Source organism: Acanthochromis polyacanthus, chromosome 14, assembly GCF_021347895.1.
Source record: "Acanthochromis polyacanthus isolate Apoly-LR-REF ecotype Palm Island chromosome 14, KAUST_Apoly_ChrSc, whole genome shotgun sequence".
In the NCBI taxonomy this organism is placed as follows: domain Eukaryota; kingdom Metazoa; phylum Chordata; class Actinopteri; family Pomacentridae; genus Acanthochromis; species Acanthochromis polyacanthus.
Window position 1 is genome coordinate 7,981,026 of NC_067126.1, and position 27,470 is coordinate 8,008,495.

At 38.9% G+C, this 27,470-nt stretch overlaps 1 protein-coding gene across 7 annotated transcripts in view; it reads right to left on the reverse strand.

Moving 5' to 3' along the window:
- Positions 1-27,470, reverse strand: part of lrch1 (leucine-rich repeats and calponin homology (CH) domain containing 1) — a 124,496-nt gene that overhangs the window by 12,990 nt on the left and 84,036 nt on the right. For 4 of the 7 annotated variants that reach the window (XM_051958834.1, XM_051958831.1, XM_051958830.1 and 1 more), the window contains 5 exons: positions 26,481-26,553; positions 24,766-24,888; positions 5,894-6,003; positions 3,850-3,987; positions 3,643-3,720 (listed from right to left, as the gene is read on the reverse strand). In XM_051958834.1, the coding sequence (XP_051814794.1) occupies positions 3,643-3,720; positions 3,850-3,987; positions 5,894-6,003; positions 24,766-24,888; positions 26,481-26,553 (522 nt within the window). The remainder of the gene's footprint in view (positions 1-3,642; positions 3,721-3,849; positions 3,988-5,893; positions 6,004-24,765; positions 24,889-26,480; positions 26,554-27,470) is intronic. The other 3 variants (XM_051958836.1, XM_051958833.1, XM_051958835.1) reach the window with 1 other exon arrangement.

Consider the following 27,470-nt stretch of genomic DNA (forward strand, 5'->3'; position numbering starts at 1 on the left):
GATGATGGTGAAATATTTTCCGCAAAAGAAAGTCAAGGAAAAAAGCAAAAAAATGAGAAGGAAACGGAAAAAATAAGACGTAAAAGAATGAAGTTTAGGAAGCAAAAACAGAACATTTGAGATGGGAAGCGATGGAGGGAACACGACAAAAACCAAAAGTTCCAAAAATTGACGGGAACGAGAAGAAAAACGGGGGAGAGGAGGAAAAGGGAAAAGGAAGACGAAGTGCGATCCAGCCGGAAGAAAGTAAAAAAGAGAAAGAAAAGGCAGGAAGTTAACCAATGGACACAGAGGTCAGAGTGTAGAGGCGGTGAGGTGGAGGAGGGAGGGAGGCAGGCGGGAGTTACCATGGCAACGGGCGAGGATGCTTACTGAGAGGATGGCGATAAACAAAAAGAGAAAAAGGCCCTCTAGTCCTTCCCAGTAAGCATGAACCCGGCGATGGTGGCGGTGAGGCGGCTGCAGCAGGCCAGCACGTTAGCACAGAAGCTGTTAGCGTGTTAGCTCGGAGGGAAGCGTTGCAGGAAGCGTTGCAGAAGCGTTGTCAGTAAAAGCGTTCAGGCTGCGAGTGGGCGGCTCAGCTAGCAAACGTCCACGCAGAGGCTGGAGGCAGTCAGCAAAGCAGCGATGGAAAGTTGCAAGTCAAACAGAGAAAAAAGGCTCAGAGCAGCAATATAGGAAATAAACCTTGAAACACTTTTTCGTATAGAGAAAAGCAACCAAACAGTAAAAAAGTAACAAACAAATCAATATGACATCAAAAATCAAACAAAAGTCTAAACAAGTACAATAAAACAATCACACCTAAAGAAAAAAAACAACATCAAATAATCCCACTGGTGCTTCTGTTTTACAACATTTACCATCATTTAAGTTCTGGTTTATTGGTGGATGATAGGGGTGTAACAGTACACTTATTTGTACCGAAAGGTTCGATAAAGGCCCGTTTGGTTCGGTACAGAGCTGTACCGCGGTACGAAAATTTTAAGACTATTAAGAATGGCCAATGTACAGAATTGTTTTAATTCCAAAACCTAAAATTTCGTAGTGTCTACAGTTGTGGTGGACTTTCTCTGGCTCACAGTCACGCAGTATTGCAAAACTAAAAACAAGTAGGAGTTTCCAGGGAACCACAGGATGTGACGGATCATTATTCCTCTGCCGGCGCCTCATGGCTAATGCTAGCAACAATGAGACGAAGCTAGAGCTGGAAGACGCTCCGGCGTCATTAAAATCGCCCGTTTGGGATCACTTCGGTTTCCCAGTGAAGTACGAAAAAGTAGAAAAACAAGCGGACAAGACGAAAGCCGTATGCCGACATTGTGAAGCGGTCCTCAACTATGCATCCAGCAACACATGAAACTCAGTCACACATTCGAAAAAGCACCATCCACACGTAACTATCCCCGCTGCTAGGAAAAAACAGCGAACTGTGTAAACGACGCTCCCAACAATATTTCATCAAACCCTGCCTCGTATTTCAGAACGGGGTAAAGCAATAACCAAGTCCATTGGTGTTTTCATAGCAGCAGATCTATACTCCGTGGTTGAGAACTGAGGTTTTAAACTTATGATGAAGGTCAGCTTACATTAACTTTACATTATTGCTGTGCTCTTTGCTGTAGATAAATGACTAGATTGTGCTTTTTTTTTTGCCTATTAATACATTTATGCTGGTAAACAAGAGCCTAACTAAATGGTTTTGTTTTTTAAAAAAAGCAATTACATTTAAATATATTTCCTATTTTAGATGATAGAGCTCCGTTATAAAGTTCCTTCTCGTCCACACTTCAGCCAGAAAGTCATACCAGCTCTTATATCAGCAGATTTTTTTCCCTTAACTGCGAACCGAACCGAGATTTCCGTACCGAAATGTGTACCGTTACACCTCTAGAGGATGATGTAAACAAAATCCAACATGACTCACAAATTCCATCTTTGCCAATTAAGCTTCCATTGGCAGAATGGCAATTGCCATTGCCATTTTGAAATAAAAACACTGTCCAAACTTGTCCCACCTGGAATTCACACTTAAGTGCTTGTCGGAGGTCATTAAGCCTCAGCGAAGACCTTTGTCATGGTGCCCTTTACTACTTTACAGTGCTCTCTGCTTGCCAACATGGAACTGCCTGCCTCCTCTGGCCACTAAAACCTAAAAGGGTAGTGCAACAAGGTACTACAGCTAACCTACAGTCAATTTTCTCACTCATGTCCTGATGTGAATGTGAAATGAAAACACTGACCAAAATTGTCTCAACTTTAATTCACACTTGAGATCAGAGGTCATTAATCCTCAGAGGAGACTTTGTCATGGTGTCCCTGTACTAGCCAAAGCAAAACCATTATCTCTAACTGGTAGCAATGCCAGATTAGCTTGTAAATGCTGCATTAAAGGTCTGGTAATTTGCAGTTTTTCCCTGTTTGTGGTTTTTATGCTAAGCTAAGCAGTTGCTAGATGAGATCCTAAAGATTTGAGATCCATGTGAACATTAAGCCTCTGCCAGGAAAACAAAACATCCAAAAGCTTTTAATGTAAGACTTAAATTATTTCAGTTTTTTCCCCTCGTGGTGCTGTTTTTCCCAGAATCCACCAGTCAGAGTGTAACTGGACAGATTCAGGACACTTGTTTAGCTGCAACCAAATGCTGTATTCTTCTTTTACACAATCAGTCTGAATGCTAAAAGCCCTTAAATGCTGTGAAGTTGGAAAAATCATTTCCAGAAACATTCTGAATGTTTAATAAATGCAGTTTTTAACAAAGACACAGCAAAACCCAGCAGCTCAGTCGACTCTTCCAGACTGAAGCTGCTGATCTGACCGACTCCTGTCATGATGGAGGAAGCTGCAGGCAGCGATGACAGCGGCGATGAATTCAGCGTTAAACGTTAAAAGACCTTGTTTAAAAGCCATGAGAACAAAAATGAGGCAAGTAGGAAATTAAACCAGTCCAGGGAAGAAGGCTGAGTGGTTCTCCAGTTTAAAGTTAAAGACAGAAACATGATTTGAGAAGAATTCCTTTTAAATGCAAAAGTATCTGTAGTTAAGTGCTATAATTAATTCTGACTGCAGGAAGATGACATGACAAAGAAGAACCAGTGGCCTTCCTCCCACATCTGGTTTACAGTTTAATGTCCTGCAAAAATCAGTCAATAACTCCAGTTTTCACCTCATTAATGGGCATAAATCTGAAGAAAATGTAAGCTGCTGATGTTGTGTTGCCATAAATGTAAATAAAAAGTGCAGCTCTGTTGAAGAGAAGGTAGTTTTTGCAGGACACCTTCACAGTTCCTTTCACTTCTCTTGTCAACAACAAGTCAACAACCGAGGCAGCTGTTCCAGGCTGATATGGACTCAGCAGGGAGCTTCTCTGATGAACTGAGGCTGTTTTCAGGTTCAGAACGTCCTTCGGCAGCAGGAAGTTTGTTAATAAGCTGTACAGGCAGCTTCCTGTAGATTAAGTATATGTAATATTGTGGACCATAAACTGTCTGAAATTTCCAGTTTGTGACAGCATGTAAGAATAGTCTCAGGTTTTGAAGGACATGAGCAGAAACTTGAAATCCACGCCCAGTTCATCAAGGCCACGTTTTGTTCTCAGGACACCTACAGCTTTAGTTACCATATAAAATGATGTGTCTTACCTCTGGTACACCTATTTTTCTGCAGGCATCCAGGAAGTTCTCCACATTCCTCCGACACTTGGCCATGCTGAGTTTGGGCTGGAAGCACAAGCAAAAGACATGACACAAAAATAACAAAAGATAAGATTCGACTTTGCACAGGAAGTTGGGGTCAGAACGCTTTCAAACAACTTTTACTGCTATGAATGTCTTAACCCTAAAACCTACCACTGCAGGTGAGGGGACGTGGATGCTGGCGACGGACCGCGGGCGAATGTGATTGGCCAGATGGCAGAGGACGACGCCGTCCATCAGAGACGAGCCGAGGTCTTCAGGGAGGACGACCTTCAGTCTGCTCTCAATGCTCTGAGGAGGAATAAGTAACAGACATGTGAGCTTGACAGTGGGTTAAAGCTCAAAACCAAAAGCATCACCGAGTCCCGACGCCACACTTCTGACAGTCCACGATACTGTAATGTGTAAGACGAAGTTTTTTCTGCAAAATTCAAACCATCCGGAACAGGATTAACATCACAGACGAGGATGAAGAAAGAAAAAATAACTCTGCTTTTCTGTTACTTCATGAGAAACTACGGCCAAATCTTTGTTTACTACCATTGTAACACAAGTTGCAAACATGACTATTTCAAATGCCCCTCAGAATGAGAACATTATCCTAATCTATCCCACCTTAAATTCACACTTGAGTGCAGGTCAGAGGTCATTAAACCTTAGATAAGACTTTGCCATGGTGACCCTTTACTAGCTACAACAATAATGCTTCCTGCTTGTCAAAGAAGAACTGCTGCCTCCTCCGGTCGCTACAGAGTCAAAAGGTAAGAAGCACCACCTGGTGGTGCAAACAGGTACTACAGCTAACCTACAATGCAGTTTCTGACATGTAAGCCCTTATCTTCTGCCTAGTAGATACTTCAAGGTATACTTGAAGTGTGTCTTATCTAGGAAAATGTTATCCGATTGAAATGCAGCACAGGCAGATATTAAACATTAAATTACTCACATTAGATCAGGGTCTAAAACTGTCATGAGAAAGGCGTTTCTGAATCCATGAAAACACTTCAAAGTGCTTTTTTGCAAAATTGAGTCTGTCTTTTTTAATTCCAGTCTCCATTACCATTTAGAAAGCACAAAAAAATGAAAAAAATGTGGAAACATACTTATGTACACACAGTGTGAGTAGGTACACACACTGCTATAGTACTATAAGTATGTATTGTGTACAAAAATGTCACTGAATATTTCATTACTGATAATTGATTTAGTCGAGACATAACTAATTGCAAGTATTTGTCTGTAAATCTGCTGAGAAACTAAAGAAAAAATGGTCGATTTTACTGTATAAATTGCAGACTTTTCCCAAGAATCATCAGGTGATTCTTGGCAGTAAAGTTTTACTTAATATCACAGTAATCCAGGGGTAGCAGGTAGTACATGCATGTTTACACTGCAAACAAGAACTAGTAATAGTGAGTTTAATGGAGCTAATTTTAATTCAATAATTCTTTTGACCTTCATTTAAACTCACTGATGTATGAAGGCCTTATTTCTAATAATAGATAATTCTTGGCACTCCAATGAGAAAATCAGATACCAATTAAATAATATTTTGAGCATTTAAGTTTAAAAAAACAAATGAACTAAACTAAAACAAGAGCAGTCAATCATTCAATCAGAGGCAACATTAAAAGATAGTAATGATGTTTTGTAATGAGGTAAATAAGCCAGTAAGAGCCTAATAAATAAATAAATTCAGTGTTTTTTTGAGGCACCTGTATGCTGTTCATAGCAAGATAAGTAGAATTATTTCTGATTTCTGACATTTTCAACCAAAAGTCAGATTTAATTTGGGTTGATAGGGTGCACAAGAAGGAAAAAAGTTTCAAATTCAAGGATTCCGGATTTAAATTAGTGGAGAGGCAGCAAAAAATGTAAGTTTTTAGTCTTATTGGGTGAAAATTTTAAAGATATCTGTTCCAGAGGGGATTAAAACCAGGGAAGGAAAGCTCTCAGAGACAAAAATCCAGTCAGAAAATGGCTCAAACCCTGCTACAAGTCAGCTTCTAGTATAAAAATGAGGTTCGATGGATGTTTGGGTGACACAGTTGAAGTTTAACATCATCGTTTGAAGTCATGCCTCCAGATTTCAGGAGAGACGTGAAGTAAAATTAGCATCCAGGCCAGAGAGGAACAGCAGAGGTCTGGTCTAATCCTTCTGACAGATGAAGGTAAACAATAGATCAGAGATTCTCACGTCTCTCAGCTGCTCCATGAGCTCCAGCTCCTCTCGCAGCTGCTCCATCTTCCTCCTCATCGTGAACTGAGGATCCACCGACTCCAGACTCTTGTGGCTCCGCAGGAAAACTGCACAAAAAACAAGAAGAAGAAGAAGGCAGAGTTTCACATGAGCTCTTCTCTGACAGCGACGGCTCTCAGAGACAAGAAAAACTTTGATGAATCACGACTGCTTTGAGATCTTTTTAATTTCAGTTTGATGCTAAAAATACCTTCAATCCACGCCGAAAAAACAAGCAAAGACAGTTCCAGTGTTTAAGCTCTTAATGCTTGGGCTTCAGTGTGCAGCTAGACGTTTCTTTACACTGACATTAAGTGATTTAAATTCTGGTAACCGATAATAACAAACTGTATATCTGTAGCAGCTTTCTAAACTGGAGGCACTTTACAGCACATTCACACACATAAAGAAATAGAAAGTGTTCATAAAACATCAAGTAAAGACAGTGAAATTTTCAAAAAAGCAATGACAATCCATCATAAGAGGTTAAAATGATCAGTTCCGATTGTGTTGGAGCTACAACAGCAAAAACACGACTCTGATTCGTTTTAAACTTCGACTTTAAACAACCGATTCCCTGATCTGAGGAGTCCAAGAGGAGAAAAAAGGGGCTAAAAGTTCAGAGATTTGAGGTGGAGGCGATGTAGAAATTAAAAAATAACCAGGAGAATCTTAAATTCTCTTCTGTACAGAAAAAGGAAGCTGTATCCAGGTGACTGCTGCAATGAAAAGCAATATATGAACATAACAATAATACATACAGTGAATGAAAGTAAAGGAGTGGATCAGCTGTTTTACAGGCTTTCTGAGGAAGTTTTATTTGACTTTTGCCGTGTTTCTTATTTGTAGGTGTCAGGATCAAACCAGAGTCTTAATGTGTTGATTAAAAATGAGCTTTTGATAGAAAATGACTCCTATGACTGCTTCATGTTCACTGACAGCGGTCCAAGGTTCCTCAAAATCACAACATCAGCGCTTACTGACAAAGCAAAGCAGCTTAAACATGACTCCAAATGAGACTTTTAAGAGACAGAGTTCATATTATGCATGTGTACAGCTGAAAATTTCAATTCTGTGATCTAGCAGAAGATGTTTATATGCGTTTAATGTTCCAAATACTCATTATATTTTGGCTACAAACCAGAGGATCAAATCACTTAAATAAATAAAAAAAATCTGTATGAAAAATCTAAAAAAAACGCTAAAAAATAATGAGATACTGTAATGTTTAAAAACTGTAAATTTGTTAAAATAACAAAAAAATATCTGTAAAACAATAACATTTTTAGTAGAACTGTGGACTTGATGGCCGCACATTGTACCCAAACCCACACAAGAATAAATGATTGATGACCTCATCAAGCATTATCTGAAGGGAAAAGTTCCTCTGTGATGTGGTAAGCAGAAGTCTGAGATGTTTTCAGTGACGTACGAGGAAACTTCTGACAGGAAATCTGATCGTATGATCTCGGATTTTCCCATTAGGGGCAAAGATTGTGTTAATCTAAGAACTTTAAACAAGTTAATTTAACTTTTTGTGCCTAAAAAACACATCAGACCCAAATAGTTCAAAGTTGTTTTTAACGCATCCAGATCTTTAATTTAAAGCTTCTTGACAGATGCAAGAGAGTTTTAGAGGAATGAATACAAACAAAGAATCCGTATTTATGAACTAAATAACAGATGTGGTGAGCAGAAACACAAAGTCCAGTGTTCAGATCTTCACTGACACAGAAGAAAAACAGACTTTCTCGCGTAAAAGATGCAAAAATTTGACAAAAAAAAAAAGCAACAATCACAGGCAGTCGGAGCACTTTAGGCTCATTTACTTCATCGCAGAATTAAAACCTCCTGCAGACGAACAGCCTGAAATCTCACAAATGAAGAGTCTGCAGAAGAATGTGTGTCTCTGAAACACAGGTCAGATACTTCAGGATGTCTTATGTGCTGCACTATTTCTCCAAATCAGACAGCTTTGATGATAAGAAAACAAATGAGACATAAAATGTCATTTAACGGATTTTGACGGAGCCTTTTCAAGTCTATTTTACTGTTTGCTTGCTTTCAAATAAGCATATTTTCCTAAATGTGGAATATTTTCCTTTAAAATACTTCATGATTGCTAAATAATTTATTTGATTCATTGTTAAGCTCAAAAAATGTTCAAAAATTGTCAAAAAAAATAAATTACTTAATTAGTGGTCAACTATTTTGATGACCAGTTGACCAGTGTGAGTGAGTTTGTAAACAATAAAGTCTAAATTGTCTAGTTCCAGCTTCTTAAATGTGAATATTTTCTGGTTTCTTTCCTTGTGGTCAAAAAGAGACATTAACAACGTTATCTTGGACATTTTTCTCCATTTTCTGACATTTTATTTTACCAAACAGTTAATCAAATAATCCAGAAAATAACCAACAAGTTATTCAACAATGAAAATAGTCATTAGTTGCAGCTCTATTTGACTAAAAATTCCACAAAAAGTAAGTATTGAGGGGCTAAAATCTTCAAATATTTGCCATTTTCTGCTTGTTTTTGTAATAGAAGCCTCTTAAATTTGATTATTCTGTGGTTTCTTTCCTCCTTTATGACAGTAAAGTGAATATCTTTGGGTTGTGGACAGAACAAGACACTGAGGACGTTGTCCTGTTCTATGATACAGTGATTTTTCACCATTTTCTGACATTTTATAGACCAAGCAGCTAATTGATCAATACAGAAAATATCCAACTGATTATTCAATGATGAATATATCCAATAGTTGCAGCCCTACACGACATATTCTGAATTGTTTGACTAAAAATTCCACAAAAACTAAATATTGAGAGGGTAAAATCCTATAATATTTTCAGATTTTCCTGGAAATATGACTGCAAGGAATAATTCATGTTCAAAAATAACCATTTTTTCTTCATTCTAATTAGTTGTCAACTATTTTGAAGATCAATTGATCATTTTGAGTGATTTCATTAAGAAAAAAATGACTAAATTGTCTAATTCTAGCTTTAGAAATGTGAATATTTTCTGGCTTCTTTCCTCCTTTATGACAGTAAAGTGAGTATCTTTGAGTTGGTGACAAAACAAGACATTGAGGACATAGTCTTGGGCTTTGAGAAACAGTGATTTTTCATCATTTTCTGACATTTTATAGACCAAACAGCTAATCAATCAACACAGAAAACAACCAACAGATTATTCAGCAATGAAAAAAGCTGTTAGTTGCAGCCCTGCATGACATGTTTTGTTTCGCTGGACTAAAATACTGAGACTCTAAAATCTTCAAATATCCGGCGTTTTTTGCTTGAAGTATGACTGAAAGGAAAAAAGCAATGCTGTGTCCAGCTCTAAACAGATCTATAAATACCCATTTGTGTCTCCTACAGATCAATCAGAGCAGGAACTTGACAGAATCTGGGTTTGACGATAAGAAATGCAGATGATTTCTCGACTCTCCTCCTGACAGTGTGTAGGAGGATTCGGTGTGAAAGCTGCTTTGGCCTCTTCATGCACCCTCAATCAAAACACAAACCCACACACATGTAACACGCTGCTGAGGGCTGAATCATTCACCTCGTCACTGTGCTGTTTTCTACATGCCTAAATCGGCCTTTCATAGCTGAATGAAGCAGGTGTAGTTCCTCTGAGCGGCCACCAGAGGGAGCTACAGAACCTCTGCTGCAGGATGTTTTTACACAAACCAGCATTTTAACACCATGTTCTCCTCAGTTAACAGAACTCACTGTCCTGAAACTGAAAAAGGATCCTCACTAAACATTAGTAAGCATTAGTAAACTACTTCAACTCACATCTAAAGAATTGTTTGTCTTTTAAGAATGCTCTTTATTAAACTCATGGATCAACTACTGGACTCCAAACCCTTCAGTTAAAAGTAATAATAAATAATAATAATAATAATAACAATAATAATAATACATTTTATTTGTATAGCGCTTTTCAAAATCCTGAAATACGCGTAACTGACTTAAAGGTCCCAAATTGTTCCCCATTTCAGCAAATTAATCTAGCATGTTCCCAAGTTGTGTTTTTTTAGTTGCTTTTGTTTTTTTTCCTCAACGTACTGCAAAGTGGGCTTATTTTACCTTGACTGTCAAATCCTGGTTTTACCGCTCTTCTAAACAGGCTGTTAAGCCCTGAAAACCAAGCAGGTGCTGCTGTTCCCACCCCTTCAGGAAGAAAACTCTCCTTGTTTTTAGTTGTTCAACTCAAAATACTACAAAGACAGTCCATTTCACTATTACTGTATAAATTCTGGGTTTAGGAGTCTTTTAAATGGGCTGCCTGCCCCCTTCAGGAAGAAAACTCTCTCTGTGGTTGACCTGGGAGACTATTGGTTAGTTAGGGTTACACAGAGCCTGGGTTGAATTCTTACTGACTGGTAATGCTGGGAGGTTCATTACTTATGGTAGATCCCTTAAGTTCCTGGAGTTCCTGCAAGAAATGAGACTTTGTGCGATAAAACTGTCTCCCTGGACCTCCTTTCAGACCTCTGGTGGAATCGCAGGTAGAAGAATCGAGGTTCTCTAAAGGCTCTCAGTCTCTTTGTAAAAGTCCTTGCAGTGGAAACGGTCTTCGGCTCAGAGACACAACAGACTCTGTAATGAGCCGTTTGTCTTCCTCTCAGGATAATCCTGACTGGCGTGCCGTCTCAGCGGGAGACGCAGACAGAAAGAGCGGAGATAACGAAGGGCAAATAGTTTTATCTCCTCAGCTTTATCTTCCACGCCGAGTCGCTTTACAAGCTGCTGAATGCTGCTTCCTCTCCATCTTCTTCTTCATCTTCCGCCTTCTCTCGTGAAACATCTCACTGCCATCTGGACCGTCGGCTCTGCTGGCTTATTAAAAGGTTTCGGGTGGAATTTAAGCCCCTGCTGGCTGGTGTTTCTTCACAAATATTCTTCTCACTGAATGTAAGAACTTGCAGAACCGAAGACGAGAAGATAAACCGCTCAGCAGGTGGGAAGGGAAAGTCCTCTCTGGTCGGATTAACAAGCTGTGAGCGTCGCATGTCAGATAAATAAACTGTGGTAACTGGAGGATTAATGAAGCGAGGTTCATTAGCTTCTGTTTAATTAGACGTGAAACCTGAGTAATTAATGCAAAATGTGCCGGGATTACAGTGGAGTGAAGGATTTGGGTGCACATCATGAAGTCAACAAATATTCTCTCTGGTTTCCATTTACTGCTATTGCAGACTGTTTGAACAAATGAAAGTTTCAGATTCAGTGTTAGCCTTTATCTTCTATTAGCCACACGTTTTCAGCTGCAAACAGTCTGTTGGACTTTCAACAGGGTTTCACCGCATTTATTAATTTGTCAGACTCCCTTTTGGTGTCTTAATTGCCCCAGTCAGCTGGATGCAGGATAGAAAGTGCAAGTTGTGGTTTTTCCAGTGTACTTTTTCCAGCTGTTGGCAATGAGAGTGTTACGTTTTTACAAGATGCTTAAAAACAAGTGCTGAACAACAACGGAGAAGAGGCTAACACTGCTGTTCCTCTGTTTGTTCTAGATGACGTCCTCAACCACCAGAATATTGACATGAAAAAATGCATACAAACGTTGTTTTTCTCACAGATGTTAGAGATATATTTCTGTACATACACTGCCATTCAAAAGTGAGAGGTCACTAACTATATTTTTGAAAGAACAGCAGTCGTTTTTCCAGTGAAGAACATTAAATGAATCAGAAATCAGTCTAGACATCGTTAATGTGGTAAATGACTATTTTAGCTGGAAACAGATGATTTTTAATGGAATATCTCCATAGGGGTACAGAGGAACATTTTCATCTACATTGTGTTAGCTAATGGTGCTGAAAGGCTAAATGATGATTAGAAAACCCTTGTGCAATATGGTAGCACATGGATAAAAGTGTGGGTTTTCATGGAAAACATGAAATTGTCTGAGTGACCCCAAACTTTTGAACGATGGTGTATATTCGTAGACAATTTTCAGTTGAGATTTTTAAACATCATTTTTGCACATTACACATTTTTTTATTACATGTCTGCTATCCTACTGGGCTGCACAGTGGAGTAGTGGTTAGTACTTTCGCTTACTTACTTTTTTTTTTGGGGGGGGGGGGGGGGGGGGGTTCTTCTCACTATCACCAAGTGCTGGTCAAAAATAGAAAAAAACCTGGACTCAACTTGTTGAGCATTTTTTCAGGCACTAATAGATATTACCTAGACTGAAACAACTGTAGTTTTAATTACAATAGATATTTTACTATTTGTGTTTTTAACTTGTCTCCACACTTGCCTCCCATCTGCCAGATTTTTTGTGACATGTTTGCAGGTCGCTGATGATTGACTAATGACTTCACAGCTGATCCAAGCAGGCCAGAATTGTTTTGTTTTACACGGAATCTTGTAAGTGAAAACTGTTTATTTTTGGCAAATTTCTATATGCGATGTGAAGAATAAAGTCGTAAATTATTCTGATTTGGTTACTTTTTCAAAGTAACACTGTGTCATGGACATGTAGTTGAATCAGCATTGGAGAGTTTAAGTCATTTTTACACACTACACTTTTTACATTACATATCCTGCTCTATCCGTCCTCCACCCTCACCCCAACCGGTTGAGGCAGATGTCTGCCCTCCCTGAGCCTGGTTCTGCTGGAGGTTTTTCATTTTTGTCCTCCTAGTTTCATTTTTCTTTTTTGTCCTTTTTCACTGTTGCCAAATGCTGCTACCTTGATTCTGTTGCGTTTCTATGTATATTGAATTAAATAGCATATATTTTTTGCCTTTTTGCACACTGTATACTAATTACCCTGCATATTAAATATTAGAAATATTTTATTACTTCCTTCAGTGCAATTTAATACTACTGTGAATAGATTTTGTGCCTGAATGTTTTATGATTAGTGGTATATGTGGGGTAATTTCCTGCAAAGGATCAATGAAATATATATCTATGTATCAGCAGTTGGAGCAGCTTCTAGCAGCCAAGCTGTCTCGGCTGGAAAAGCGTCTCCAAACTCTCCCAGCTGGGCGTTTTCAGATTAATGTTTGGAGCTTTTTCAGCTTTGTGGACACGCAGCCTTAATGACCCTCAACTGAATAATGAATGCAAGCAGGAAGAACACCGACATGGGAGTTCATATTTCCTCTTAGTATAAAACTATAAAATGCACTGATGCGGTTGTGAACTAACCTGCAAAACACCATGAAAACCACTCCATAGTACAATTAAAATGCAGTACTGGAGTGGGGCACAGCGGGGGAAATGATCATAACGATGTTTATCAGTGTTTTTCCTGAAAATAAGCACGAAACTGGACATTATTTAGCATCTTTTTCCAGTGAAAACTGGATTATCACCACAGCAACACCTTGCTTCTCTACCTCCCCCCTTCCCTGCACAGCAACAGCTGACAGATAATATCTCAGATCCAGGAGCTGATCTGGCTGAAAATGAACCTGTGTGTGAGAACGAGAGGCTTTCTCACAGCGCAGACTGTTTGTTTCGACCCTGAGATCTCTGAGATATGAGTTTCTGTACGAATCTGCAGGCAGAGCAAAATGCAGCCACGGTTCAAGTCACAGGTTCAATTTCCTCCCAGACACAGCGGCCGGCAGCTTCACACATATGCTTTCTACAGTTTAAGGTAGGGCAATGTATGCAGCTTTAACATTAATTCTTCTAATATCGCATTATTTATTTGTTGTTAGGTTAAGCTTCAGTCACATTTTTATTCACTCTGGCTCATTTTTCACTGCAATATAAAGTCATGTACCTCTATGGAAACAGAAAAACAATGACTAGAAGTAGATAAAACTCTGTGGGCAGTATAAAACTCATAATGTCATAAATTCTAAAAAAGAAAACTACATTTCTTTGATTTTTTATTTTACAAAAACTGACTCAAATTGCGCATTATTTTTCCCAAGTGCTCACAGATGTTACCGATATTTGAAAAAAATGGTTCTACATACTGTGAGATAATTTAGTATTTATACACTGCTCAAAAAAATTAAGGGAACACTTTTAAAAAAACATCGTATTTCAATGTGGGGGGAAAACAAACTGGATATTAGCATTGATATGGACTGGTTAGTGTGTTAGGAATGAAAAGTGCCACATTGTTTGATGGAAATGAAAATTATCAACCCCCCAGGAGGGCTAAATTCAAGACACCCCAAAATCAAAGTGAAAAACTGATGTGGCAGGCTGGTCCATCTTGCAGAAATCCCTTGGCAGCAACTCAAAATGGTATTCAGTAGTTTGTATGTCCTCCATGTGCTTGTATGCATGACTGACGATGCCGGGACAAGCTCTGAATGAGACGATGGATGGTGTCCTGGTATTTCCTCCCAGAACTGGACCAGGGCATCGCTGAGCTCCTGGACAGTCTGAGGAGCAACCTGATGGTGTCTGATGGAACAAAACATAATGTTCCAAAGGTGTTCTATTGGATTCAGGTCAGGTGAGCATGGGGGCCAGCTAATGGTATCAGTTCCTTCATCCTCCAGGAACTGCATGAGTTCTCTTACCACATAAGACTGGGCATTGTGCACCAGAAGGAATCCAGGACCACTGCACCAATGTAGGGTCTGACAATGGATCAAAGGATTTCATCCTGATACCTAAAGGCAGTCAGAATGCCATTGTCCAGCCTGTAGAGGTCGGTGCGTCCCTCCATGGATATGCCTCCCCACACCATCACTGACCCACCACCAAACCGGTCATGCTGAACAATGTTACAGGCAGCAGAACGTTCTCCACGGCTTCTACAGACCCTTTCATGTCTGTCACATGTGCTCAGGGTGAACCTGCTCTCATCTGTGAAAAGCACAGGGCACCAGTGGTGGACTTGCAAATTCCTGTGTTCTATGGCAAATGCCAGCCGAGCTCCATGGTGCGGGTCAGCGAGCACAGCGGGCACTAGAGGACGTCAGGCCCTCAGACCACTCTCATTACATCTCTTTCTGATTGCTTGGTCAGAGACATTCACATCAGTGGTCTGCTGGAGCTCATTTTGTAGAGCTATTGCAGTGCTCATCCTGGTCCTCCATGCACAAAGGAGCAGATACCTGTCCTGCTGATCAGTTGAGGACCTTCTACGGTCCTGTCCAGCTCTCTTACACTAACTGCCTGTCTCCTGGAATCTCCTCCATGCGCTTGAGAATGTGCTGGGAGACACAGCAAACCTTCTGGCAATGGCACGCATTGATGTGCCATCCTGGAGGAGTTGGACTGTCTGTGGAACCTCTGTAGGGTCCAGGTATCGCCTCATGCTACCAGAAGTGACTCTGACCCTAGCCAAATGCAAAACTAGTGAAAAACAGTCAGAAAAGATTAGGAAGGAAAACAATGTCAGTGGCCTTCACCTGTAAACTCATTCCTGTTTTGGGGGTTGTCTCATTGTTACCCCTCTAGTGCATCTGTTGTTAATTTTATGAACACCAAAGCAGCTGAAACTGACTAAAAACCTCCTCAGTTACTTACTTGACCAGATCAGTATCCCACGTTTCACTGATTTGATGCAATACTTAGATTAAAAAGTGTTCCTTTAATTTTTTTGAGCAGTGTATTTTTAATTTATCTCTGTATTTTCCTAATTTTTGTCATGTGACCACTTGTTGGTGATGAGCCACTGATGGCTTCACAGTTGCAACAAAGAGTGAAGAATTTTTAGGTTTTTACAGAATTTCGTAAGCGCAAACTGTTCATTATTGGCAAATTTTTATATATTGTAAAGTTCTAAAACTATAAAGCACCATAGTAATGCTATTTTTGCAGCAAAAATAATGCTGCTATATGTTTAATTTTATGTTTTTTATAAAAAGCCTTAAAATGAAATATTTGCCAAATAATATAAGTTTATGACAACATTACAAAATTTATTAGAAATAGAGAATAAAGCTTCATGATGTTAACAATGCTAGAAAAAATGTTATAATTTCTCTTTATATGGACAAAAGAACCCATGGAACGTACAGGGTATATTATGTTTTTAAAAAATACACAATAAATTCAAAATTCAACTGTTTCAAATGCACTACATGTGAATGTATATGGGTTTTGAGTCATTTAGGACATGATTAAACTTATTTTGGGAAAATTCTGAGTCTTTTACGACATTGTTTCCCATTTATTACAATTCTTAGTAATTTGAGAACATGTTTCAAGTAATTCTGGATAAATTTCAAGTCATTTTGACAAATTTTAGGTATTCGTGTAGAATAAATTAATTGTGACATATCAGTGCATCACAAATGTGGAGTTCAAGGAACACTGGAAAGTTGAAACTTAGACAATCATGTGTGTTTTACAGTTTATGGTTCTAAATAGAGAAGCACGTTTGGTGATTTATTTTAAAGAAGACATGGTGTTCAGAGGGTTACCATATCTCCTGTCAGCTTCCTTGTGCTGCTACAGCATATAAAATGTCATTATTAATTAATTTCAGCTGTAGCTTTGGGAACAATATTCGATGCAACATGTTTTTTTGTCAAACAATGTGTAGATTTGTCATCTGCCTGCATCACAGCGGAGTTTTAGTGTATTTTAAAATGTTTTAATGGTGTTCATGAGCTTTAAGACACTCCTCTGAAGTATTGCAGACCAGCGTAAAACACACACAAATAAGATACTTTACATACAAAGCCCAGTAACCACATGCCTACAAATACAAACGCTGAATGACTGACCACACAGTTCGTTTCCACTCACACTCTCAGGGTGACGATTGGCTGCTAATGAGGTCAGGAGAAGTGATGATGGCGGCGTGATGTCGCTCTCCCTGAGGCCTGAACCCATTACAGACCATTAGTCATAATCGTATCACACATAAGCCGCTCATGTACAGTAGAAACACACAGCACTTCACAGGGGGAGTTTCTGTAGAACATCGAAAACGAAAAAAAAAAATCATGTTTTTATCGCTGTTTTTACCTCGGGCTGATGTGAACTGATTTATACGAGCAAAACTCTGCTCTTTACTGCAGCAGCTCAACTCTTTGTGAGTAAAAAAGTACAGCAACACTATGAGGCTGTAATGTTCCGTACAAACCAGAAAAGTTTTCAACAACAACCTGCCATATATAAGTTTAGCATCAACGCTCCGAAAATGTTTCATCACACAAACGTCAAGCTAACATACTGCTGCGCTCCCAGTTAGCTGAGCTAGCTGGAAGTCAATTAAAGTGCCCACGTTAAGCTCAGTTACAGGTTCATAATTGTATTTTTTTGGCCGTGTTGATTCTGTCAATAAAAGCGGTTATGAAAAATATTCACTGACAATCTATTTTATATGATAAAACTAACAAACTAGAGAAAAAGTCGTATTTTAAGGCAGGAGCTAAGTCGAATTGAACACATAAATCACCGTTTTTACACATTTTTTTTCCAGAGAGCTGCAGCATCCGTGGATTCATACAAGCAGATGTGGCCTTAAACTGCTCGTGTAAAAATGTCATCAATGAAAACTAGGCTAAAATTAAAGAGGCTAATTTTTTTTTATTTTTACAGAAACTGCAAATTGTTTATTCTTGACAATTTTTCTATGGGACATGAAGAAAGAAATGAAAAATAAAGTGTAATTAAGTATTACAATTTCAGGCTTAGATATGTTTTACATTTTCGTAACAGTGCATCATGTATGTGTAGTTCAGGGAACTAAACTAACTGTTTTTACAGTTTCTGGCTCAGAATAACTGACGTGATTTTTTAAAAAGTCTAAATAGATGATAAAAAATGCAAAATTTAGATTAAAGTGTCACCAACTAAAACTGGTTTTAGATTTTGTCACTAAACCTTTTTCAAAATGCACACAAAAAAAATCAGATGCTAAAATTTATACCATTTTTGGGATTTAGTAGAGTATGTTTACATTATTTAATGTTCAAAAACATATTATTTTCCTCAGACTGTACATTTGGCATTTGTCTCTTTAAAGCACCTCCTCCTACACAGCCAGGTCTGTTCTGATTGGTCAGCTGGATCAAAAAAGATGAGGTAACATTTGTTATAAACTGTTAACTCAGATCTCTGAGCAAAAGAACACAGACATAGTTCTTGAAAATGCAGCTTTAGTGAGGAATTAATGGAAACAACTTTGTCTGAGGATCAAACTAGCTGTTCAGCAGGAGTTATGGAAATGTGTGACATGATGATGTAAATAAGTGAGAGAAGTGAAGCCTGGACTTCAAACGAGGCGTTTCTGGTAGGTCGGAAACTGAATTTTTTTTTTTTTTTTTTTTTTTGGGAGAATGACTCCGGTTGGTGTGGATGTTTGCAGACATAAACATGCACAGGAAAGCCATAACACATGCTCTTTCATCTACAGGAGATTTCAAGGTAGACAAACTGAATGTTCCAGCTCTGAGGAATTACTATATGGCTGTTTGAACCAATCACTACCAAGAGTTTGACTGAAGTTCTGTCTGAAACGCTCCGTTTTAGCTTCTGTCTCTTGAAGACCACCCTTCTAAAATGCCCTGTTTGTTCTGATTAGTCAAGTAGATCGAAGAAGGTGAGATAACGTTTGTTACATAGGGTTAGGGAACCTTTGAGTCGGACATAGTTCGAGGAAAAGCAGCTTTAGTGAGGAAATAATGGAAACAACTTTGAGGGTTAAATTGCTTGGCAGGAGTTACGTAAATATATTACATGATGATGTAGGTAAGTGACAGAAGTAATGCCTGAACTTCAAACGAAGAGTTTCAGACAGAAAATACGTCCTAATGGTGTGGACTTTTGGATTTTTGAGTTTCATTTTACATTCACAGCAGAGCTAGAACATGCTAGAGGGGAAAAAGAAAAAAATAAAAGAAAAAAGAACATGGGCTCTTTAATGTTCTCGGTAACGTTGCTCTAAGGATGTTCTTTTATCTACAGCAGTTATAAAGGTGGACGCACTGAATGTTCAAGCTATTATAAGGTCATTTGAACCACTCAAGATCCAGAGTTCTGACTAGAGCTTAAACCCAAAAAGGTCAACAATGAGCCAATATTCAAAGTTAAAACAATTAACTGAACTGACAATGAACTGAGAAAGTCTGAGTGAAGTTTGTTAACATTCAGAAGTCATTACAGGGAGAGTGTGAACAGTTCAGAGCCTTTTATGGACCAACTGACTCAAGGACACTCTAGATGACATAATACATTCCCTCATTGCTTAACCCAACTTTAACCATCACAACTGAGCGAATAACCCAAACCTAAACCCTCAAAGAGCATGGTAAAAGTCAGTTTTAAGGCAGAAACAGCCTCACAAACACAGACGTACAACACACGGCTGTGATTCATCTAAAATCCTGGACTCTGCTCCAGAGGAAGTAGGATAGTCCTTTAGGGACCATTATCTAACACTTAAAATATAGCCGCTAAAAATAGACCCAAACGTGCACAGACAAAAGCCAGACTCATTCATAGTGCAGATGTTACACACAACTGGATCAGACTCTCCTAATATGGCCTTCGATGTCTCCGGCTGTCTGATGGTTGGATTTAAGACCTTCTAATGTGCAACACATGCGGGGCGTCGTGACAGTGCAGCAGGAGCAATAAAATTGATGTTTTCTGAAGTTCTGACACGACGCTGACGACGGGAAACAAGACAACAGAAGCGAGAACAAACAATTCTGAGACTGAAATACTAAAAAAAAGTACTTAAAATAGGCATATTAAAATTGGATCTGCCACATTCAAAGCACAAAAACAACTGAGCACAGGACCAGACACTCAAAACATCGAGCTTAGTTGGCTGCAGAAGTTGCTAAATAAAGACTCGGATGATAACTGAATACGGAAACAAAAAGTGTTTAAATTATCTCCTCTGTTTATGTTTCCAAAATGTCAAATTTAGATGAACTGACATAAAATTCTCTGAAATGACTCAAAACTCAAGAAGTGAGTCAAGATTCTCCATAACGACTAAAAACTTTTCTAAATTGACTGAACAAATCTTCATAATGGTGTTCTTCTGTTTTCTTAATATTTCACAGTTTTGTCATATTTATCGTTCACTAAGGTCCAGGGGCCTCATTTATAAAACATTGCGTAGGATCCATACTGAAGTTTGCGTACGCCGAAAATACGAAAAGGGCGTATGCCCCTCGCCCCTGATTTATAAAACTTTGCGTAAGCACAGCTGCATGCAATTTCTTGATAAATCACACACCAGCTGGAAGATTGCACAGGTGGATCCACCTCACATTCTGCCCACAACACACCCACATTTTACCATGAATGGTCAATGCAAAGTAACTCATGAATGTATCTGTATATAAATAAGCTGCTGATCCACGGCATTTTACGCAGCGCCGGCCGGCAGTCTTTTCAGTGCTGTGCGTCAGGATGAATGAGTCATGTGTTGACCCAGGCCATCCTGCCACTAAATTTGCTATGATCATGTCCGATGTACAAATAATTTGTACACTGATTGAATGTGCATTTTTTCGGTTCACATAGACAAATTCATTTTCACTCAGGGGTTGTGGTGTGAAGCATGTGTGCCTGCGTGCCTGTACAGGGCTGATTAATGGTTGGACGCTCATCCCATTCGGCCGCATATGGATAAATAAACAAAATTCTTTACTTTTTTTTTGCCTTTTTTACTGTGATAGTTGCAGTGAGGAGTGACAGGAAATGGGGAGAAGAGTAGGGGGAAGACATGCATAAAAGTGCCGCGGGCAGGAATCGAACCCGAGCCACTGCGTCGGAGACGACCCCTACAAATGGGTCTTCTGTTTTCCCCGATGAGCCGTACGGGCGCCGGGTGATCAATAAACAAAATTATTTAATAAAGATCACCGCACCGGTCCCAGATGTGGACCGGCCCTTCGGTCAAACGACCGAATGCAATAACGTTCAATCCGCCCCTGTTAATATTTGAACATAGTTCTGCAAATACAGTCGTCGGCCGAATGGCGCACAATATGAACATCTACAACAATGAGGGTTTATGATTATCCGACTCTACAAGTCTAATATGTGATGACAATAAAGGTTTGAGATCAATCTGGTTTCAATTCGCCACTTCATCCTCCGGCACTGCCGTTCCCTCTGTCTCCAAAATGTGCTTAAGCAAGCATCAAAGTTGGCGCACCGGTGCGCACATTCTCCCGCCAAGTTTGTTTTAGAAATCACAACGTACACAGCGTACGCCACTTTCTACGCAAAGTTTGTGATTAATGCCCTGTTTTGTGCGTAAGGAAGCATCAAGAATCAAAGTTGGCGAACCGGTGCGCACATTCTCACGCCAAGTTTGTTTTTATAAATCACAACCTTTGCATAGAAAGTGGCATACGCCACTTTCTAGCCCTGTTGTGTGCCTACGCAAGCTTTATAAATGAGGCCCCAGATCTTAAAGCTTTATTAATTATTGTTTTCCAGACTTTGTTTCAGGTTCATCTGTGACTGCCTTCTAACTTAGCCGCTAGCTGTTAGCATAGCATTAGCCACTATGAGAGAAGCTAACTTCCTGGTTTGTGTTTGTTGTTCAGAGACATTTCTGAGACCACAGAGTGACGACAGACAGAGACACCTGAAGTACTGCATTTACTTTACCAATAATTGGCCCACAAAAATACTGATAATGGGAAAAATGGCAAATAACGGCCACGATAACTGACCAGGCAAGGTCAATGACAAGGTTGCAGTTTTTAAAACATGTGATGCAGCAGGTTTGAACTGTGGTGTCAACAGGCGTCCGTTCAGGAGTAGGAACATGCAAAGATCGGAACATGCTAAAAGGTTCAGGCTGCCCTAAAACGGCCCTGGAAAGTGACTTAATGGGACCATAGGGGATCAAATCTACAGTGGAACATGCTTCGTTGAGTATACCGGTCTTTAGGGGGTGGATGCTACGCTGGAGTTGGACCCTGCAGTCAACAAATTCCACCTTAAACAAAAAGAAGCAGCACTCTAGTCCTTAAAAACATGTTCCACACTGGTTTGCATCTTTGTGCTTAAGGATTCATCCTGTGGCAGGAGTCCAAACACACCTCAAAACTTTGACTTAAAGACCAAAGAACAAAGAGTGCAGACAGTCAAGGACTTTCCTCCGCACACACCTGACCTTAACCCAAATGAAAATGTTTGGAGACACTCGAAGACCAAGTCCAGACATGACTAGAAGCTCTGTGGAACATTGTCACGTCGTGTTTTGTGGATTATCAGGTTGTGGAGTCGACACAAGTCTTACAAAAACCAAGAAATTCTGAAATGTATAGACTTTTTTAAAGGAAAATCTTGCATTAAATTCAAGATAAATGCAAAAACAGAAGTATGTATACTCGTGGTCTCAGGTTCCATTAATATTTTACAATTCTAACAGCTTGTATTATGCATTCATGCCAGTGAATATAAAGTTCAAACGAGCCATACGTTTACTCCTTTTCAGGATCTTTACACACTCACTTTATCACGTCTGGGTCGAGCTTCAACATGTGCACAGATCTAAGTTTTACCACATGGGTCTGCAGCCACCACACGCAGCTGGAGATGAAAGCAGAGTGTGGCGAAGCTGCTCTTTGATCAGAGTCTGCTGCTGCACAAAAACACACACACACATAGACACGCGCACAGAAAAAGACACACACCGCTAAGGTAAAACACTCCAACATGTGGTTGGAGGCAGAGAAAACACACACAGTGGCAGCGCCGAAGAGAAAGCTGCCAGTTAATTTCAAATTAAAAGCAGCTTGTGGTGTTGCTGTGCTCCTTCACACCAGCAGGGGGAGTTGCAGTTTAAAAGACTCCAAAGGTTCTCCAGCTAATATAAGTTGTGCTTACCAAAGAATAATTCATGCATTTCCTTCAGCTAATTGAATCTCAGCTGTAGCTTCATATTTAGCATCTAACTCAGCAAGAAAATCGAAATTAATAAAGTCACCGCTGAAACTGGTCGTCAAAGAAAGCAATAGTTAGACAGAGAAAAGCTTATGTGAGCCAGCTAGGATGAACTTTCTGATGTCAAATAGAGTGTAATTTAACACATTTCACTACTAAAGTGACGTGAAAAGAAGCAGGGGACAAAATAAACTGCAACTAGTCGTTTCAACATCATATTTCCAGCCATCTATAGTAATATTTCCCACTGATATGAGCGAAATTGATGTGAGTAAATCCAAATAAGCAGCTGAACATGGATGTGTGGATTCACCAATTTACAACACAGGAAAACATGCAAAACAAAAGTGTATGTCGCAGATATTTTTCAACCAAAAAACGATAACATTTACTCTTTTTGAAGATGTCAAATGTCTTGTGCTGTCCACAGCTTAAATATATTCAGTGTAATGTTGTAGAGGAAAGAAAACGGAAAATGTTCCCATTTAAGAAGCTGCGATCAAAGAAATTTCAATTTTTCTTTTCCAAAAAATTACTCAAACCAATGGATGATTAATTAAACATTTGTTAATTAACTGATTAATTGTTGACTCGGTTTAAGAAAATAAAGATTTTTTTAACACCTTCTAAGGTTCAGGCAAGAAGAGCTACAAAAAGTTAGAGATTAAAAATTAAAGCTAAAAATCTTTAGGGGGAGAGCAAACTGCAATTATCTTTAACTACATAAAATTTAGAATTAGATATCGTATTTCATAATATATGAATCAAACTAATGTGATGCAGACAAAAAAGCAGCAAAATGTGGATATATGGATTAGCCAAGTAACAATAATGACAAATCATCTAAGCAGACAAAATTAATTAGCAACAATTTTGAAAATAAATTCAGTCTTTCAGTCATTTTTTAAACAAATATGTTAAGCATTTGTTGATTTTGTATGCACAATGTATACATTTCTGTCATATATGATTTTATATTTTCGCAATTAATTGATTAGTTTTTGGAAAAAAGTCGATCAGTGTTTCCAAAAGGCCAGGATGCCAAATGTCTTGTTTTGTCCACAGCTTTAAGATATTCAGTTTAATGTCACAGAGGAGGAAAGAAAACAAGTAAACATTCACATTTAAGAAGCTGCAATCAGAGAAATCTTTTCTTTTTTTTTTCCAAAAAAAAGTTATTTTGACTAATTAAATATTTGGCAATGAGTTGATTAATTGTTGCAGCTCCACACGAGAAAACACTTTAGACTTTAATAAAATAAATGTAAGACTTTTTAACACCTTTTAAGGCTCAGACAGGAACATTTACAGCTCGGGATAAAAACCTTTTAAGAGAAAATGAAGTGCAGTTATTTGGAAAGTTTTATATATATATATATATATATATATATATATATATATATATATAGATGTACAAATTTATAAAGATGTGAATTAAATTAATGTGATGTAGACCTCAAAAAAAAGCAAAAAATAATAATAAAACAAATATGTTAAAAATTTGTGGATTTTGGCTAATAAATATACCAATTTTTGTCATATATGTCAGTAAATGAAGTTTGGATCACTTTCTCAATTATCTGATTGGTTGTTTGGTCAATAAAATGTTAGAAAATGGTGAAAAAATATTGATCGGTGTCTTGTTTTGTCCACAATGTAAAGATATTCAGTTTACTGCCATAAAGGAGGAAAGAAACCAGAAAACTCACATTTAAAAAGCTGCAAAGAAAATTTTTTTTTCTCCAAAAAAACCCAACTCAAACCAATGAGTAGATTGTCAAAATAGTTGCCAATAAATTTAACAGTAACGAATCGATTAATCGTTACAGCTCTACTACAGACATCTTTTTTAAAAAAAATCATCTTCTAAGGCTCAGACAACTATAATTGGAAATAAAATTTTAAAATTGGAAATTAGTTTGCTTTGCGGAGAAAACAAACTCCAGCTGCAGCAGTTTGAATCCAGATGTGAGTCATGCGGCCGGTTAGCGGGTAAAGTTTGGACCTACCGCGGCTGTTCATGCCTCCGTCGTCATGGCTACGAGCTGTATCTCTATGGAAGGGCGAGGCCTGTGGGAGGAGGGAGGGGTCGAGACAGGAAGAAGGGGGCGAGCAGGGCAGCGAGGGCGGGGCTACAACCAGGAAGTGGTCAGAGAGACGCAGGAAGTGAGGGCGTGAGGGTGGTGGTGGGAGGAGGAGGTGGAGGGAGGAGGAGGTGGAGGGAGGAGGAGGTGGGGGTGGGGTGGAGGGCACCAAGTACAGCAAGGCAAGAGTTCATTCCACGGAAACAAAAACACCCCGATAAACATCAAAAAACCACCAGGAGAACGTTCCGAAAAAAGATCGGTAGGCAGAGAATCAATGAGGCCAGTATTGATTCCAAAATATGCAGGCGGGTTTACATCAGATGTGTTTGTGATTTTGACGTCATGCAGGAGAAACGGAGAGAAAAAGAGCCGGAAAGTAAATCAGAAAGAGGTGAAAAAGGAGGAACACGATGAGATGACAACACAAAACAGCACAAAACAAAATAAAGATTAGTGGCATTTCACAGTACAGATCAACCTGACGTGCTGTTAGCATCATGTTAGCTTCATTAGCGGTTAGCAACACACTGGCAAACGGTTAGCAAAAACAAAAAGCCGGATGGTCGCCGACTGTACAAAAGCATGAAGTTTGCTACGATTCTACGACCAAAGCAGACAAGCAGAGACCATGGAGCTACTGAACACGACTGCTGCCTTCTTTTAGATCTACAATGCATATAGACACTGTTTATTTTAAAGCTAAATTACAGTTTTTGTTCCGTCAACATGATGTAAACAACAAATAAAACATTTTTAAAAGTTTATGTTTTTCCTCTGTCAGTGGAAATTCGTGAAGACAGTTGTTAATCTGTAGCTCAGCGTGTTTTTATTAACATTTTTAAGTTTTGAAAACATGTAGAATGGTCTGCTGCCCCTCACTATTATTCAATAATCATGCAGTGGAGAATGGTCTGACTGCCAAAGGGAAAATGACAAAGGTTTCTTAACCATTCAACATCTTAATTTTGTGTGCTTTGTGCTGACTCTAAATGAGCCTTTATTGGTTTAAATTGACACTGCAAAAGGTAGACATTATGCATTATTCATATTTTGAAGTTTTGGAAAAATACAGAAGGGTCTGCTGCACCTCAATATTATTCTGCAGAATTACAGAACGATAGGGAGGGTCAGCAGACCATTCTACACGATCGTTTTCTAATTCTTCAGTGTAGAATAGTCTGCTGGGCCTCACTATCAATCTGTAATTCTGTAGAATGATGGTGAGGGCCAGCAGACTATTCTACACTATCATTCTGAAGTTCTGCAGTGCACAATGATCTGATTGCAAAATGGAAGATGATACACGTTTTCTTATCCATTAAATATCCTAATTTTGTGTTGACTCTAACAGAACTTTAATTGGTTTGAACTGACACTGCAAAAGGGTATAAATGGTGCAATATTCATAGTTTGCAGATCAGTGAAATCCTGCAGCATAAAGGCAAATATTTCATCAAAATCTGATTTTTTTTTTAAAGACTTCATTCAAGTCATTTTTCCAGGTAGAAGAACTCAGTGGCTCCGTACATTCGTGATACAGTGCAGTTTTTCATCATTTTTGTGCAGCCTGAGCATGAATTTAAAAACAGTGCGTTAACCTGTAGACGTGGTGTTCCAGGTGTCCGACCCAAACTCACCTGAGCGGGGCTTCAGTCCGAACGGCGGGCTGGAGAAGGACGGATGTCCACTGCCAGGCGACCTGTCATCTCGCTGCAGCAACAGAAATGAAGCAAACATTGTAAGTTATCAGATGCTGGAGCTCTCTGCTTCATGTCAAGACACACAAATTTTTACAGAAGACCCCACAGAGATTTACACACAAACACAACTGACGAAGCTTTAAAACACCAGTTTAGTGGCCTGAGAGACACTCCACCGCCTCCTCTGTCTTCAGCCATCACTCAGCTTATATAACCAGCAGACACAGAGAAATACAACAATGATCCGGAGCCAGCGAGACACTTTAAGACTACAGAGAGCTGCAACTTGATAGTCCTCTTTCAAAGACTGTCTAATCGACTCCTGCAGAGATTTCCCTGCAGGATTATCTCATTTAAAGCTGCATTTCTTGCACGTATAGTGCAGAAATGTTGACAGAATACACTCAGATTAGAATAATATTGAATTATGAAGTCACCGTGCCACAGTGTTACGGTACAGGTTAATTTCAGCTTTGTGTATTTGACTTTAATGCTGTTATTGCGGTTGAGAATCTAGGAAACAAACATGACTTTTACATTTTACATATTTGTTAAAAAGATGTAAACTGTAGCCACAAACAAGCAGGGAAATTAGTGAACAAACTACATGTTTTTTTTTCTCTTTTTCCGAGAATCTAGTGCTATTTACTTGCTCTCTTTACTTTTTTAAACATTATAAGAGCCAATCTGGGCAAACTATTTGCTTTCTTTCCCTCTTTAATCTCTTCGTAAAACACTGAAAAATGCAGGCTGGTATTTACTGGAGGTAGTTGGCCTAGCTTAGCATAAAGACTGGAAGCCAAGGGGAAACAGCTAGGCTAGCCTTCATCTACAAATCTCTACTTCTAGTTCTTATGTTGCTGGTTTCATTTAAATACAAACACAGATTAACTTTGTGCTCTTTTACAGATGCTGCTAAATCCAAGA